The following is a 16,251-nucleotide window of genomic DNA, read 5'->3' on the forward strand; positions in this document are numbered from 1 at the left end:
AAAGAACTGTGCATAATTATTGACTATCATGTTTATTGAATAATTTCCTAATCGCTAAAAACGCGGCACATAATGGAAAACAGCTAATGTACGCGAATATAAAACTTAACATCAACTACAGTATAATAAGTATAGCATATAATTGTTAATTGTACTAACTATATTATAATTGTGCTAATTTACTGAAAATTGAGGCTGTCCTAAAGCTCGTAAGCCCGGTCGCCGTTCTGTGATTGTTAAATGAGTGTATCTTCATCCTGACCCTCGAACACCATCAACAACGAGTGCTGCGATGGCGATCGACCCAGCGTAAGTCCACCCAGCGAACCATCTGGCGAGAGCAGTCCAGTCTGCAGACTGTTGTTATCCCTGTAGCCGGAAGTCGACGAGGTTTGTGACACCGAGTCCCAGGATATTTCGCCAATGGCCTTGGCCTGCTGCTCCTCCTGCGACAATGAAGTTACCTGAGAATTGGATTGGATTAGCGGAAGGCCTTAATTGCCATGTCAGAGGCTTACAATGCTGGGCGTCTCAATGGGAGTCAGGCGACTTCGCTTAAGCCGGAATGTTTTGCGACTGGCCGCCTTGGAGCGCTGCAGTCGCGAACGCGTGTGATCGCCCGAACTGTCCTCGGCAGGACTCTCAGGCGAGAGTGGCGTTGTGGAAGTCTCGCCTGAAGAATGTCGAAATTCAACAGATGATACAAAGCGCAGTTTTGGTGGCTGCGCTTTGAATGGCGCCTGCTGCAACGACTGCGAATGCGACAGCTGCGAAGCTATGCCCGGCGGCAGCGCTGAGGCTGTGATGACATGTCCCGACCCACTGGGACCACTGCCCAACGATTGGCCAACCAGGGTGGGTGCAGAACCCACCGCAACCTCACCGCTGTGACTTTCGCTAGTCGTGGTGTGCGGATCACGGCCTGTCGAGCTGCTGGACAAGGATTCGCGCGGTGGATGCAGTGTCTGCTGCGAGAGCGTATCGCTGGGCGTACAGATGCCCCCAGAGCCGCTACGTGAATCGATAGGCACGGCCGAAACATGCGAATGCGTTGCCTGTCCCGTTGTAGTGCCCGTGAAAATGGAGATGAGCGAGGGACGCTGCTGTGACTTATGCGCCTCGGCAGCGCTCGTTGCTGCCGGAGTGTCACTCTTCTTCTGCTCGGAACTCTCGCGATCCGTGGAGACTATGAAGACAGATTGTGAGCAAATAACATGTATAAGTTATCTTCATAATTACCGTAACGTTTATCCTCTAGTTCATCGCGCAAATCGCGAAGTTCACGCGCAAGCTCCAGCAGTAGCGCGCCCTTCGACTTGAGTCCACCTTGAGGTGGTGTGCCACGCAAACGCTCCCTGATGATGAACTGCATGTGCCGCTCGTGGTCGCCAATGGGAGGTTGCGAGATCTGTGTGTGAAAACAGATTTAATGAAACCATTCGATACATTTTCAATACGCTTACCTTGTGCAATATAAAGGGCAATAGGACGATGTAAAGAGGAGTGCGATGGGTAACAACGAATTCCATGAAGCTCCACAGATCGGGTGCAGCCTCATTGCGTCTGCCCAGATCACGCATGACACGCACAATGCGCGGCCACTCGCTGGACAAACGATTCTCGAAGCAGATGCAGACGATGCGCAGCGCCAGAAAGGCTGCTTGATAGAGGGAACCTGAAATGCGAGCCGGACGCTTGGCGTCTCGACTGCCCGTGAAGGTAAGGGAGCCGGCTCGGAGATCACCCGTCACTCGATTAATTTGGGACACTGCTTGGCCGGTGCGGCCAGCGGGCGGACTCATGGCATTGAGGACGGCTGTTAGCAGGAATGTGACGTCGCTCATTTTGAGTTCACCAACGTCGGAGACACCGCGTCCCGAGCACACTTTCAAGCACAGTGGCATGATCAGATGCATTAGAAATCCTTCGGCCTTTTCCTGCGTGGCAAACTCGGCACTGCCGCCACAGATCTGCACCAGCGAGAAACAATCAACCGGACTTACCACCTGCAGTGCCACCAGACGCACCACGGCTGAGCAGAAAAAGGCCGGCGGATTCTGAGACATGAGCGCTGCACCTGCACTGGACACGCCCTCGGGTATCCCGGTGCCCGGTTCGTTGACAATCAGATTCTGCACCGTGCTAATCAATGTCTTCATCTGCTGCCAGTGCAGCACATACGGATGCCGTATGATTGTTTCATGTATGCCCTTTAGCAGCCCCGCTGCTGCCTCCCAATCTGTGTTGCGCCGTATCGATGGCTTCTTAGAGATCTTCAGGAACACCTTATCGATGCGTCGCAGAACGGTGACCAAAGCATTGCGCAGCGTATCATTTGACCACTCGGCACGTGGCAGCACCGATTGCATATAACGTTGCAGGCCACGACATGCCATTGACTCGGGATCATAGGGCGACACCTTCAGCAGCGAGTGCGCAATATCCGCCAAGCGTATGTGACACTTGGCATCTAGCACCTCGGTTGGTTTGCTATCGTTGCTGGGCATCTTCTTGGCCAGCTCAGCCAGCCGTGTTGTGGATTTGGTTAGAAAATCCGCTACCACTGAGAGCAATACATCTCGTGGTCGACGGTACTCGGTACGTATCATTTCCGAATCCTCAGCAGAGTCCATCATATTCTTCGTCCGCGGATCTGTAGCGTATTTTGTGTGCGATTCCTCCTCAAAGTCCATGCCAGGTGAGCAGGGCGGCCCGCGACTGCAGTTACGCTGCGAGGAGCCTTTGTGCTCCGGACTGTTGCGATACGGTCCGTTGTAGCTCTTGGCCAGTCCCTCGCAATTGTGTACCATGGTGCGTATAGCTACCGCCAGCTGGAGAATGATATCGCGTTCGGATTTGCCCTGCAGCGGAATGTAGCTGGGCGATTGGATTTGCTGCAGATAGCAAGGGAGTATGGCCTCCAATATGATCTAATATTTAAGAAAAAATCACAATTTAATATTCATCAATATTCAAAAATCATTCATAAGGAAAAATATTAATAAAAAAGATAAATTTAATTAAATTAGAACCAACTTAAGAGTCATCTAAATATAATATATATAAATATTATGTTTAAAACTTAAATTCCTTTCAATATGAAAGGATACAATCGTTGAATACTTGCCAGCATTTGGTAGCCACGGGTGCTCTCGGCGGAGTAGGAGACAACCATCACACAGAGCGTGATGCAGTCGAGCACGGTGACATCGTCGTCCTCGTCGTGGTAACAGAAATCGATGGCTTTCAGAGGCTTCGGTTCCTTAACGAGCTCAGCAATATTTAGCGGATCTGGAGAGGGATCCTCCAGACTAAGCAGCAAATTGAACAAGCAGCTCGATTGCACTTTATGCGCCTCACCATAGGTGCCATCCTCATCCGTATCGAGAATGGCTGAAACGGAGCCAAACATCTGTAGAATGAAGGGTTTTCTATTGAGCAGATAGAACTGCTTGACAGCATATTCGATGGTTGTGGTAATTAGCTTGTTGGTTTGATGTAGTGAATACACTTGAAGCAAAGTCGGCATGATCATAAAGTAACCATTCGTGGAGAAGATATTCTTGAAATTGAAGGCAGCATTGATGAATGTGGCCATCACGTAGCGCATGATGCAGGAGTCCTCGGCATGCAGAATGGATGCGCCGGAGAGCACATTCAGGAAGAGCTGAATGTCTGCGGAGTAGGCAAAGTTTCCCGCCATCGCCTCAAACATGCGCGCAATAAGACGCACCCACATGAACTTGTGCAACACATCCAGGCCGAGCAGCACCTTGCCATACTCGCCACCGTGATGCAGATCCAGATCCACCTCGAGGGCTTTGCGCGGGAATGAGGGTAGCTTCATGAGCTCCTCATGTAGGAAGACAACGCGCTGAACAACCATGTCCACATTCTTGAGAATGGCCCAGGTAAGGTGCACCTTGCCAATTTCGACGAATTTCTTAGTCAGTTCTTGCTTTTGCAGTGCTAGAAATGATTCCTCTGGGCGCATGAGCATCAAACGAACCTCTGGATATTGAGAACGCTTGAAGAAGTACAGATCTCTAATATACCAATTCGGATTGAGTATTTTATCTGGCATAAAGTAAAGAGTTAGCACAGCTGAGATAGGCATTTGTATAGAACACTCACTGCTTTTGTAGTCCACCAAGCAATAGTGTGTAATGCTCTTCTCATCAATGGGATAATAGTCCAGTGCCTCCTTCAGCAGCTGACAGAACAAGGTGTCCTCCTGGACTGGAAATTGCGATGGAATGTTATAGTCGTCATCGGCCGGACCGTGCACCACAATCTTTTTGGCGGCGGGCACATTGGCTGTGAGCAGAATAGATGCATCACATTGCTCTTTGCGCAGAATCTGCTTCAAATCTTTGAACATGATTCCATGTACAGAGTGCACCACCATCCAAAGCACCGACAGTGCGGATCCCACAAGCTAGAAGAGTTTCTGATTAGAAATTGATACAGTAAATTGCATCTTTGACTCACCTCCTGCTTTAGTTCATTGGAAGAGCGCACGTAGAACATAATGTAGCCAATGATTGAGTTGTATAGCGCAAATGCAGCCTGCTGTGGCAGACGTGGCACAAAGCGTATCAGATGCCTCAACAGCTTGAACATCTGATCCTGACGATCGCGTGTCAAACGCTCAAAGACATAGCGCAGAAACAATGCTGATTCTTCGACCAGACAAACCCAGATCACCTGGTAGGCCACTTCGTAGACAGCGTTGCCATCGGACCCGATTGCTGCATCATCCAAGCAACCAACAATCTGCATCACGGAGGAGCACAACACCGAGGGGAATAGCGAGTGAGCGTGATGCAGATGCGACGATGCACGCGTGCCATCCAAATCCTCTTCGATTTCGTGATCCTCGTGCTCCATACCTGGTTCATGAGAGGCCTGCTGACTTATTGGTATCATGGTGATGAGGAAACTATGTCGTTCCGCTCGTTGCTTATCCCGCTGCTGCCTTAAAGCATTCCTGATCGCTTCCGTTTGCTGCATCTTGCGGCTTTTTGTAGCCGTTACAAGTGAGCGCTAAACAATAAAGAAATTGCACAAGATTAAAGATTAAAATTAACATTTTTATTTAAATTATGTGATTGATCGTTTTTATCAATAAACAATAAAGAGAAAATATAATTTGAGATCCTTAATTAGCGTAGCCTCAAAGTATGCTAGACAAATGTTGTGACTTAGCACAGCCCTAAAGTATGCTATAAAAATTATTTGCTACTCATTAATTTACATATATGTAAATATATAGAAAAATGATCCTAGCTAGGCCATATCCTTAATTTTTTAGGAATAGACTCATTCGATTCTAGGAATCGAAAGCTATCGACTGACATCGAAAGATCATGATGCCATTTAAGAATCCAACACTTTTAAAATTTCGTCTCAGGGCTAATGAAATGTGGCAACAAAAGCAATATCCATAATATCTCCGAAAGCAGAAGGACAATTTGAATGTCCTTTCACCAGTCAATAAGCCTAATAAAAATACACTATCTGTCATTATTCTGATCATGCTCCTGCCACGATCAGGTGAGATATAGCTATTTTTTTATGTACAAAAAAATCCTTTCATTTCAGCCGTTTAAAGGACTTTCTAGGATTTTATAACGGATTCTGCATTTTGGTATTAATATCTATCGATTTTCAAAAGGACATTCAAATCGTCCTTCAAACAATGAAATTACGGCGAAAAAACTGTTTTTAGAACAATTTTTGCATGCCCCCCCCTTCGAAAATTTTTCGATAAAATTTTTTGTTAAATTTTGCAAATTCTGGCATGACAAGTTATAGTGTTGGCTGATGTGAATACAAAATGAATATCTTTTCGAATTCCTTCTATATCCTGCCAAAGTGTTACTACAACAACAATGTCTTCAAGGGTTATTTTGGCCATATTCTTGTGCCTTCGGTTCGTAAATATCAATTTTATCGATTAACATAAAAAAAAGAAAAAAGAAAATTTCTAAGTATAATTCAATTTGTTGTTTTATTAGATGGAAAGATAAAATTGATTGTTGTTAAGAATTTAATTATTAAACAAAATAATATGAACTTAAAAATACTTTGTTTCAATACAGATAGATAGATGATGTTGACTTACATGTCTGTCCTGATTCAGTGTCATATCCATGTCTTTTGTTTGCTGCACTGGCATCCATGGCGGATCAACCACGGGCAAACTCTCAATACCAATTTTAGGCGAAGGCAGCGTGAATTCAATGCCTCCTGGTGGCACCTTGAATGTGGCGTCGTGTGCATTGTCCTCCATACGTGGCCAGACATGGAAACGGCATTTCCACAACACCAGATAACGCTGGATGGCTCCAATGCGAATATCTGGATTTTTGTTCTTCAGCGCACGTTGCATGATGTCAAATGCAAAGTTTTGTGCCTTCACCGAACCCATAAGGAAAACGGCGGCACTCGAGGTGGCCGTATCATGATTAGTTTCCAGCAAAAGCTCCCACGCAGCGGGCATGGCTTCGATGACCAGTTCCTCGGTGAGTACCACAGCTCCTTTTAGCATGGTGGCCAGGGGAAAGTGGAACAGATTTCGTATGTGGATGCGTATGAACTTAAGAATAGGCGGCTCTTCCTGAATTTTCTTCTCCTTTTCCTGGCGGAAGGCTCTGGCCAGTTTCTCGGCCATCTCAATGTCAGGATCATCGCTAATACTGTTTGAATTTGAAATTAATTAATACACAGACCAACATACTGAGCTAGTTGGTAAGTTACCGATCCTTGCGTGATAAGCTGTCCTTGCGCTTAGAGGGTGAAGTCTGCGTAGAACTCTGCTCCGATACTTTGCGAGTAGATCGAGGTCGCGCCGAGGATTTGCTGGCACTGATGACAGTAGGCTCCACAGTGGGATGATCCATGTCAAAGTTGAAGCCAAACTCTTCGCCATAAACCTGCAAAATTCCAGATAAAAATAGTAAAATAGCTGCTACACATAAACAATAAATGCTGCATATCGTAATGCCAGGACTTACCTTGCGGGTGGCCTTGATGAGGCGTGTGCAGGAGCGCATGTGGCGCTTGTAGCAGAAGGGATGACAGTAGCCCTTGTGGGTGCAGTAATAGTTGTAGCTGGTAATCAAATCGATGACTGCTTTGAGCCATGGCATATTCTTGGCCGTCTCATCGTTCTCATTGGAGTCTGTTGGTGACTCTGGCTGTTGGTCGTCGCTGAGGATGCCAGGTGATTCTTCGCCACCGCTGACCATGCCTTGTTCCGAAGTGTCGCTGCGATCAGACAGCGAGGAGACCTTGCGCCTCGACTGCATGTTGACTGCAAAGCAAAGTGCTAAAATTGATAACATTCTTGCTATTGGAATGCAATACTTACAATCCGTTTCAATGTCCTTGCTATCCTTGGTATTCCGACGCAACTTCAGCGAGCGTCGCTTGAAGGAACCGCCCGTTGTGGTCGCTGTGCCGCGTCGCAACAGAAAGGGACGCACTGCCGAGGCAGTTGGACGACGAGCTGCGCAGTAAGTAGACTTGAGAATGTATTTGAATAAACGTATTTGAACAGGCAATCTTTACCCTCCTCGCCCTCCTTGGTAAGCGTAGTGTTGCTGCTGTTCTCTGACTCATTGTCCGGCTCGTGCAGCACAAACGATATCTTGCGCTCCGTCTGCCCGGCGCCATCGTTGCCCGCCGCAATTGATTGCAGACTCTGCGCCGAGGTCTGCGAATGTCCCATAGAACTGAGTGCCATGGACCACCGACGGTTTGCCTCGCGATATACTTTCTCCCAGGGTGCGGGACGATCTCTGTGCAGCATCTTGGAGGTTTTGGGTAAGGTGATGTAGGTATCACGCAGAAAAGCTGTGATCTCGAAGAGCAGCACACAGGCAATCAGCTTGAGCGCATGCGGACAATCGTTGCCATGAGGATTGACAGAGGATTCATCGAGGAAATCCTCCTCCTCGTCTTGCTGTAACAGTTCGCGTTGCTTCTCTGGATCGGTGAGACTGGCATTCAGTGCCTCATACTGCAGGCGTTCCGTGAATAAAATCTCCTCAAGACGTGCGCCAACCATCTCAGCCCATTGATGGAACATTTTGCCCGCTGCACGGAGCAGAATATGTGTGCGACGAGCGCTGGTTTGGCTGACTTGTTGCTTCATCTGGGAGGGATTGATGTTGGCGCCCGAGGCGCGGTAACCGCCCACGTTCTGCTTCATCCAGATAGGCCACTGCCCTTTGTTGCACAGATGTACAAAGTGTGCACACTCCAGTAGAAATGTGGCTCGCGTGACTAAAGGAGCTTGAGGCTGTCAACAAGCGTGATAATTATTGGAATGCTGTGTTGAGAATGTAGCTGTCACTTACCAAATCCAAGACGGCAGCAATGAGCTGGGGATCGGGAAAAGATCCCGGTGCGCAGGTCTCCAGCAGAAAGGATAAACGCAGCATGCCAACTCTCACAGGCTCGGTGGGCACCAGTTTGCGTTCCTTGAGTATGACGACCTCGGACTCGCGTGGACCGTCGCACATGTCGGATGAGCTGCGTCGACTGTAGTCCGCTGTCTCTTCGATGCCGCCCACCTTCTTCTTGCCCTTCACAATGCCGCCGAAACGGTTCAGCCGTCGCTCAACGCGTCGCTTGGCGCGCTGTATGGAACGCCCAATGCCGTCGCTGGAACGACCACGCTGGATCTTCAGCGAGGCGTGCCGCATGAATGTGGACGATATCTCGGGATTCAACGAGCCTATCTCCAGGTCAATGGACGATGCCTCCTTGGGCGTACCGCGAAACCAGCGCACCAAGCCGCTGAGCCGTCCCAGCGAATTGCGTTCCGAGCTGGACGTGGAATCGGAGAGCAGCGCTCGCTCACTATGCCGCGGCGTCAACGTCGGCCTCACTCCCGTCGTGCGTCGCCTAAAATTGCTCAGCGGCGACTGGCTGGTCTTGTAGTGCTCCTCGCACGGTTCCGTCTCCAACAGACTCTGTAAGCAATACAGGCAAACGCATCAGCAACAGATTAAAGCACTATGAAGTAGACTCACCACGGCGCAGGCTGAGGATGTGCTGCGTTTCTTGAGCAGCAGACGTCGCTGCGAACGATTATCATCGTTCTGCACACTCTGTACGGTGTCTCCCTGGGGTATATGCCTGCAAAGTCAAAGATGTTAAGCAGGAAGGAGATTGATGCAACACTCTACTGCCCAAAAAGAACGAATTTAAAATTGCGCCTCTTTTGGGGTTCTTAAAAGTTGTTTTCATACTTGCTAACTTTTCATTCTTTTTAAAATTATATATTTTACAACAATTTCTCGTTATATTAATTTGTTGAGTCTTAACATCTTTAAGATATTTTAAGGCGAAGAGCTATTCGATTAAATTATCACTTTCATGGGCATTATAGGGTTAATGCGCCCTACCTCATCGCTTACCTGATAACTCTTGTGGTCTGCGCTGTCGGTCCCTTCTTATGTGGCCGCGGCGTCACCGCCAAGATGCCGCTGAGTGCCACCAGGCGAAACGGTCCACCATGGGCGCCCTTCACATAGGTGACAAGCTGCCGGATGTCGCCGTAGAGTGCCACATTCTCGGGTGACTTCAGATCCTTGCTGGCCTCGACAAAGCGACTGACGAGCTGCTTGAAGACGGCACCAACGACCTGACCCTCGGCTCCGCCGCTCATGCCGCCGCTAAAATTGGTGGAATAGCCGCCCTGACCTGGTACACCGCCAAGATCGGTGTTAACATTTTTATATCCACTCTGACGTTTATGAGCTATTTTGCATCATCATTATATACATACATATACGAGTATATACAACGTACGAGTATATGATATTTTGTTTGTGGTGAACAGGTTAGGGCACAAGAGGGTACAACTCAAAAGCATTAGCAAAACTCGTCGCATGCATTAGAAAAACATATTACACACACACACACAATCGCAATCGCACAATCGAATCGCAAATAAATACGCAAAGAAGGCGAAATGGCAAGGATGTGAAATTTTGAAATTGGGAAACTCAAAATGGTTGGCAATCGGGAATTTGGTGCACTTAAAGAACTCGAATCAAGGGTGAAAGCGAAGCAAAAGAAAGCAAAGTTCAACTTAATGCACGATTCGACTTACTCAAAGGCGACAACAGCGAGCTGGGATCCACACAAAAGGCGAGGAATGCATGGAAATAATCGATGAGTTCCGGCAGCGGCGATGTCTTGACCATCTCCTGTAGAAAACGTTTGGTGCGTTGACCAGCCTGGCGCAGCATTCGCGAGAGAATCTTCTGGCATTGGTTGCGCAGAAAGTCGGCGGGAGGACCACGAACGCCTGCAAGAAGAGTTTATAGTGTCAATAGATAGATTAAAGATTTCTCTTCTCTTCACGCACCATCGTTGCAGCCATGTGGACATCCCAGCACCTGGAGCGCTCGTCGTGTGATGCCCATGGATATTTCGTGCGCATGCTCGCCCAGCTTCAGCACGCCCATCTCAATTAAAAGTTCACAAATGTTGAGACCCGCCTCTAGCACACGCAGCGAAACAACCTGCGAGGGATCACGCTTGAATACGCTGCTCACGGCCAGCAACACAATCTCATAGTCGATGCCGCCATCGCGGGTTATGTAGAATGAGGAACCAGGTGCTTCGGACTCATCGACACCGGTGTAATCGATGTGGGAATCGGTGTGTGAGCGTAACATGGGACCGCGATAGCGTGTGGTGCTGCTGCCACCACCAGTGCTGCCATTGGCACCACCAGCGCCCGCAATGCTACCGCCGTTGCTTAAGGCATCCAGCTGGGAGTCAATGGAACCCTGTCGATGGATTTCAAGGATGAAGGAAAATATATATTAATTGATGAAGTGTACTTCCTTTTAAATGTCACAAAAGTTGTTCACGAATCGTGATTCACGGTTTTCTACACTATCTACTAAATGAGCACTGAATATATAGAATTAAAACACCCCTCAGTTTCCTTAGTCGCCAATTTTTAACTCACCTGACGTTTCATGTAGTCCGGCGAAGGAGTCGGCGTATGCTCCGTGACCGTAATGATCGGATTGCGTGGATAGAAAGCTGTGGAGCGTGGACATGTGGCCTGCGGTGGTCGCGACACCTTTGGCGGCTCAACGTACCTGTAAAATCTGTCAAATTGTAGGCGACATGCGAGAAACAGAATTGAAGGTGCATTGCATTAGTCAAACGGATGTGCGATTAACTGAAAGATGTAAATGGCAAGAAGCTCGGGGGAACGGCTTGAAGGGATTATAAATAGTTTCGGATGGCAACTGACAAGCAAAATTGTGAACAGGCAAAACGGAGTGATGGAAAATTGATCGGAGTTACAGGCTGGGAGTGGAGAGAGTATAAAGCATAGACACAGTTGGAAGTTGGAAGATAACTTGGAAACAAAAGCGTTCAAGTTGCAAGTTGTTGACCAAAACTCACCCGCTATCAAGCAGACAGCTGGTTGTTCAGTTCAGTAGAAGACACATTAATTAAGTAGTAATATTTATAGATATATACAAATATACAGACATATTTGTTAGATTTGAAAATAAGGTATAGTCTATATAAGTGATTGAGTGTCATTGTGAAATAGTTTAAGATTGAGTTGAAGTGCTGTGTGTCTTTGTATCAGATGCCTAATTTTAGAATAGTCTTTTTTGGGAAGTGTAGAAATGCTCTAAGGACTAACAGTTACCTCAGACTGGGCATGGATTTTCCCTTTATAAGATTGCTAGCTGGCTCACGGGTGATCATGGATGCTGATCGTGATAGTTTCTTTTCCCCGGTGTCAAGACTGCGATGGTATTCCTAGATGGAAATTGTAAAAGTAGTTGTTAGTTGAAATTTGTTGCAATTTGACTAGCGATAAACTTGGAGGAACACAGAAACACATAAGCATTTTTGTATATTGCAGTTTTGGGTTAGTTATTGGGGTAGTGTAACAAACACATCAATCAATAATCACAATCAAAGAACGCGTGCAATGAACTGGCTGCAATGTTAGTGATAGCTTTCGGCTTACTGCATGTTGCAGTGGAATCTTGCCATTGGCTGAGTTTGTATCGAGCCCTACTTTTTCCAGATTCTTCTCCGATTTCGAAAACATTTTCGTCTCCACAAATGCCCGAAGATCCGCCATTTTAACTCGCTTCTTCTTCTCACTTCCACGTCGTTCCGCATTGTTGGGCAGCACTTGTGCCTCCTCTGTAAAAAAGGAAGGGTTTCGTTATTTATTTAATATAATATGTTACGTTTATTTTATTCAGCGTCAATTATAAATTATTGAAAAATGTTAAATTAAACGCGCAAAGTTGAAATTCAATTTAAGTAGTATAAAATTATAAATACAAATACATACAACATTAAATAACTAACTAAATAATTAACTGGAAATGAGAAAGCTCACGAATACTATAAGAATAATATAATATTTTAAATAAAAAAATATAATATATATAATATACACTCACCAACGACGTTTGTTGTCACTGTGGCTGCTGGCTCCGGTATTTCAATGTAGTCCTTGACTACAGAGCTGCCAGGACTATCGCGACTGTTGCTGCCTGGGCCTTGGTACAGTGATATCTCGATTTGTGGTATGGGCAAAGAGTTGCTTCGCTTGCGCGGTTGATTCAAAGTAATAGCGGCATCTTCGCCTATTTCACTGAGTCTGTAGAGAAAGAAAACTTCAAGTAATACCATCAGATAATAACTAAGTATTGACTCACCTATTGTAGAGGTATTGCAGACTCCAAAAGATGCCTTCCTCCTGCCAATGTGAGATAAAGAGACAGCGCAACACTGCCACATCCAAGAAGGTGGCAGCTGACACATCCGCCTTGACGCTCTCGGACTTGTCGGAGTCTGTCTCTTTCTCAATTGAGGCGCTGCGCTTCTCCTTCATGGAGGCGCCACGCGTTAACTCCTGTTGATCAAATTCAAACTTGGTCGAAGGCACTTTCTCCTTCTCCCGAGAGTTCATGGACTGATGGCTTCCTCGACGACTCTGCGATTGCTGCAGCTGCTGTTGCAACAAACTGGCGTCGGCCTGCAAAGAAACAGAGGATGTTGAAACTTCGCGATGATATAAATAGTCGGACTTACTGTGAAAAAGGAGTTATCCATGAGCTGAGGTGCTGAGGGCAGTCTGAAGATGACAACGCGTTCATCCTCAACGCTGGAGGCCTCCTCCGGTATAGTTTCGGGAAAGAATTCCTTGGGCGATGATACCCAAGAGCCCTGCAAATAACGCTGCTTATTAACTAGATAATTAAGATACCAGTTAAGGAATTTTGTTACCTCTTCATCCTGTTGCAAATAGTCGGTCATGCCGCTCTGTGGCGAGTCCGCCTTGGGCGACATAGCATCGGGTCCCAATGAATGCTTCCGACCCTGGAAAACATCCGTGGATCCTTTGGGTGTGGGAGCACACAAGAGATTGCGTGCCTTGGGCTTAACAGGCGCAGTGAAGCAAGGTGCGCCCGGAGCACGATTGTCCCACATGCCTTGCCACAATTTGATGCCATTTTCGAGGCGAAAGTTTTGAAAGTCTGACTCTTTGAGATGATGTATAATTGGCGCAAACAAATAAACAAATAACTAGAGAGAAAAGGGGACAGACATGATCAGGGAATGTAAAAGATATATAGAGAAAGTAACTAACGGTTATTGTGGGTACTGAGAACAGATACTGCTCCATGGGCTTGGGCTTCGGCTCGGCAGCTTCAGCCAGTCCCAGTTCATCGCCATCCTCGTCATCGGCGCATTCCTCGGCAGCATAGAGCAATATCCACTGCATGGTGTACAACAATTTGGTCTCCACAGGACCAATAGCCTGCATGTCCTTGACGCGGCCTGCAAGAAATTGCATTATTTAGGTGATTATTTGTGAAGTAAATTAATTGATGTAACTTACAATATAATAAAGCAGCGCAAGCATGCATGACATGCGGCAGGGCGCCTTGGAGCAGACGCCAGCGTGGAATGGCGCCTAGAGCTTTGGTCAACGGTGGCGAGAGACCAAATTGTATATTTTGCACAAGCACCTTCTCAAAGGACTGCAAAGGATGTGAGAGGTAAGTAACAAATTCTATGAAAAGTCTAACACTATTAAACATACCTTGCAGGCTTCTTTCGATTCCTTATTTAGTTGTATTTCAAGAGATAATAAAGAAAAACATTAGTTATATTAAGTATGAAAATAAAGCGAGAATTGAATGGAAATCTAAGTAGCAAGTTTACAGCAAACATAAGTTTGTATGGAACAATTAAATACAAAGTTAGTAAGTACAGTAGTACAACAGTAAAACGAAAATATATATGGAGTCTATATAGTACAGCTATAGCTACAAAGTATATATATGATATAATTGTTAGTAAAGTTAAGTATTATTTAAAAAGAACTGTACATAACATTTATGACTTACATGGTGTCCTGGTGCATGTTGACAAAACTACATTCAGATTCAGTTTCAGATTTTCAGACAAATTGCAAAAGATTTTACAATGTTAATTTGTACAGTTTGTTGTTGTTGTTTTGTTTGTTGTTATTTGTTATTGTTGTAATTGTTGTTCAAAAGCATTTAGTATAGAAGTAGAAGTAGGAGTAATAGTAGTAGTTGAAGTTGTTGAATTAGTAGGGAAAGGCGTGTGTTAGTTTTGTGATTGAAAATCGAATGCAAAATGAATAAAAAGAATAAACATCAAACATCAAAAGTTTGTCATCAAATACCAAAAAATATATGTTATATGTATGTTAAACGTGAATAACATATAATGCGAGTCAAACAAAGAGCACACTCAGTATAATTTGTATGGACAATGGGTTCAAGGATTATTAGGTTATGGGTTAGGGGAGTATTCCTTTTTGATTTTTTTTTTGTATTGAGCCAATGGTACAGGTTTACACAGTCCATCATCCTTACAACAAAACACGAATAGCGAATTTACAGCACATTTTAAATTATTGTTTTCGCTTTTAGACGCTTTTTTTTTTAAATGGCCAAATTGTTGTTGTGTTTTTATTTGGTTTCATTCATTGCGATTTACTGCGTTTTAATGGACATAGTTTTTTTTTTTTGGCAGAACGCGACACTTACCATGCAACTGGCTTCATGCAGCTTGCCCAGTCTTGGCCTGATGAATGGCGCTATTTGGCGCCATAGGAATGTCTGGACGGAGACGGGCAAGCCCAGATCCTGCAGGCCATCGTCCTGGTCAATGTCAAAGTCATCGTTGTTATTGTTCGGCGTCTGACTGTTGTTATTCGCCTGCAAATTATTGTTGTTCGTGGCATTGGTCACCATGGTGGCCAGCTGGAAGGAAATGAGCAAGGACACAGAAAAACACAATGCTTTTACTCAATGACATGCAACATGTTGCCCATTCATGAATGTGCCACGGCACGATATTAGCATACCAGAGACGCAGCAACAAGTATTTGCGTGCGCAGGCTTGAAATACTATAGCCCAGTAATCCCTGTCCCCCAAAAAGTCTCTACTATCACATTGTGCTGCTCTAGGTCAGTGCCACAACAAAACGGCGCTTCAGCATCCCATTCATCTCGTTCAGCTTTGTTCGTCTCCCCCGTGTTGTGAGCACAATTGTCAGCTGCTGCTTGAAGGCTGCGCAGAACGCAGACTCCGCAGCTTCGCTGTCTTCAGTCGGCTTGAGTTATAGATACAGAATTGGGTTTTGTGGTATACATGCAAATTTGGGCCAAAAAATTTTCACAGACCTGCTTATATAACGCGTTGTGAAAATTTTCAGCGAAAAACTTGACTTTTTCGCCATTCAATATCAATTGTTTGCACATTTAACACGCAATCAAAATCAAATGCTGAATTGAACGAGCTTGGCCAAGCAATTTGTGTGTCTGGCCAAAGACCGCACCCAATTTGTGTAGTTGACAAAAAAAGGGTTTGGCTGCTGTTTATGGCACAGTTGGCCATCAAATTGCGTAGTTTTTTGCGTAGTCTACAGCTAGTCTTGCGTTTTAATTAGTTTGGGCAATTATCACAATTATTTGCACTTAATTTTCTGCAATTTTTCATTTTCTTTGTTTAATCCTACCTTGATTTATGTGTATTGTTGCCAGTTGCCAGTTTCGATAACGTTGACGGCTGGAGCGTTCGGATGCAACTGGGACAAGCGTCGTTAACTGTCGACCGATTCACATCGTCGTTATCCTTCTCAGTCGCTTTCTCGTTCGTTGCCAGCCACAGCGCACGCACACACATCCT

The 16,251-nt window shown here is 45.7% G+C and overlaps 1 protein-coding gene across 1 annotated transcript; it reads right to left on the reverse strand.

Moving 5' to 3' along the window:
• Positions 1 to 15: 15 nt before the first annotated feature.
• LOC117573372 (protein unc-80 homolog) lies at positions 16 to 16,155 on the reverse strand. The gene is made up of 31 exons (XM_034256505.2): positions 16,082 to 16,155; positions 15,108 to 15,323; positions 14,436 to 14,462; positions 14,129 to 14,149; positions 13,925 to 14,066; positions 13,673 to 13,863; positions 13,309 to 13,608; positions 13,114 to 13,248; positions 12,738 to 13,057; positions 12,480 to 12,679; positions 12,032 to 12,213; positions 11,705 to 11,817; positions 11,449 to 11,466; positions 11,000 to 11,144; positions 10,388 to 10,814; positions 10,130 to 10,327; positions 9,432 to 9,774; positions 9,045 to 9,150; positions 8,367 to 8,984; positions 7,576 to 8,308; positions 7,376 to 7,513; positions 7,020 to 7,318; positions 6,763 to 6,938; positions 6,128 to 6,701; positions 4,492 to 5,046; positions 4,135 to 4,438; positions 3,128 to 4,077; positions 1,464 to 2,930; positions 1,240 to 1,408; positions 519 to 1,186; positions 16 to 464 (listed from the first exon to the last, which is right to left on the reverse strand). The coding sequence occupies exons 2-31, from the start codon at positions 15,312 to 15,314 to the stop codon at positions 237 to 239; spliced, it is 9,954 nt and encodes a 3,317-aa protein (XP_034112396.1). The 5' UTR covers positions 15,315 to 15,323; positions 16,082 to 16,155; the 3' UTR covers positions 16 to 236.
• Positions 16,156 to 16,251: the final 96 nt, after the last annotated feature.

The sequence above is a fragment of the Drosophila albomicans genome, chromosome 2R (assembly GCF_009650485.2).
Source record: "Drosophila albomicans strain 15112-1751.03 chromosome 2R, ASM965048v2, whole genome shotgun sequence".
NCBI classification, from domain to species: Eukaryota; Metazoa; Arthropoda; class Insecta; order Diptera; family Drosophilidae; genus Drosophila; species Drosophila albomicans.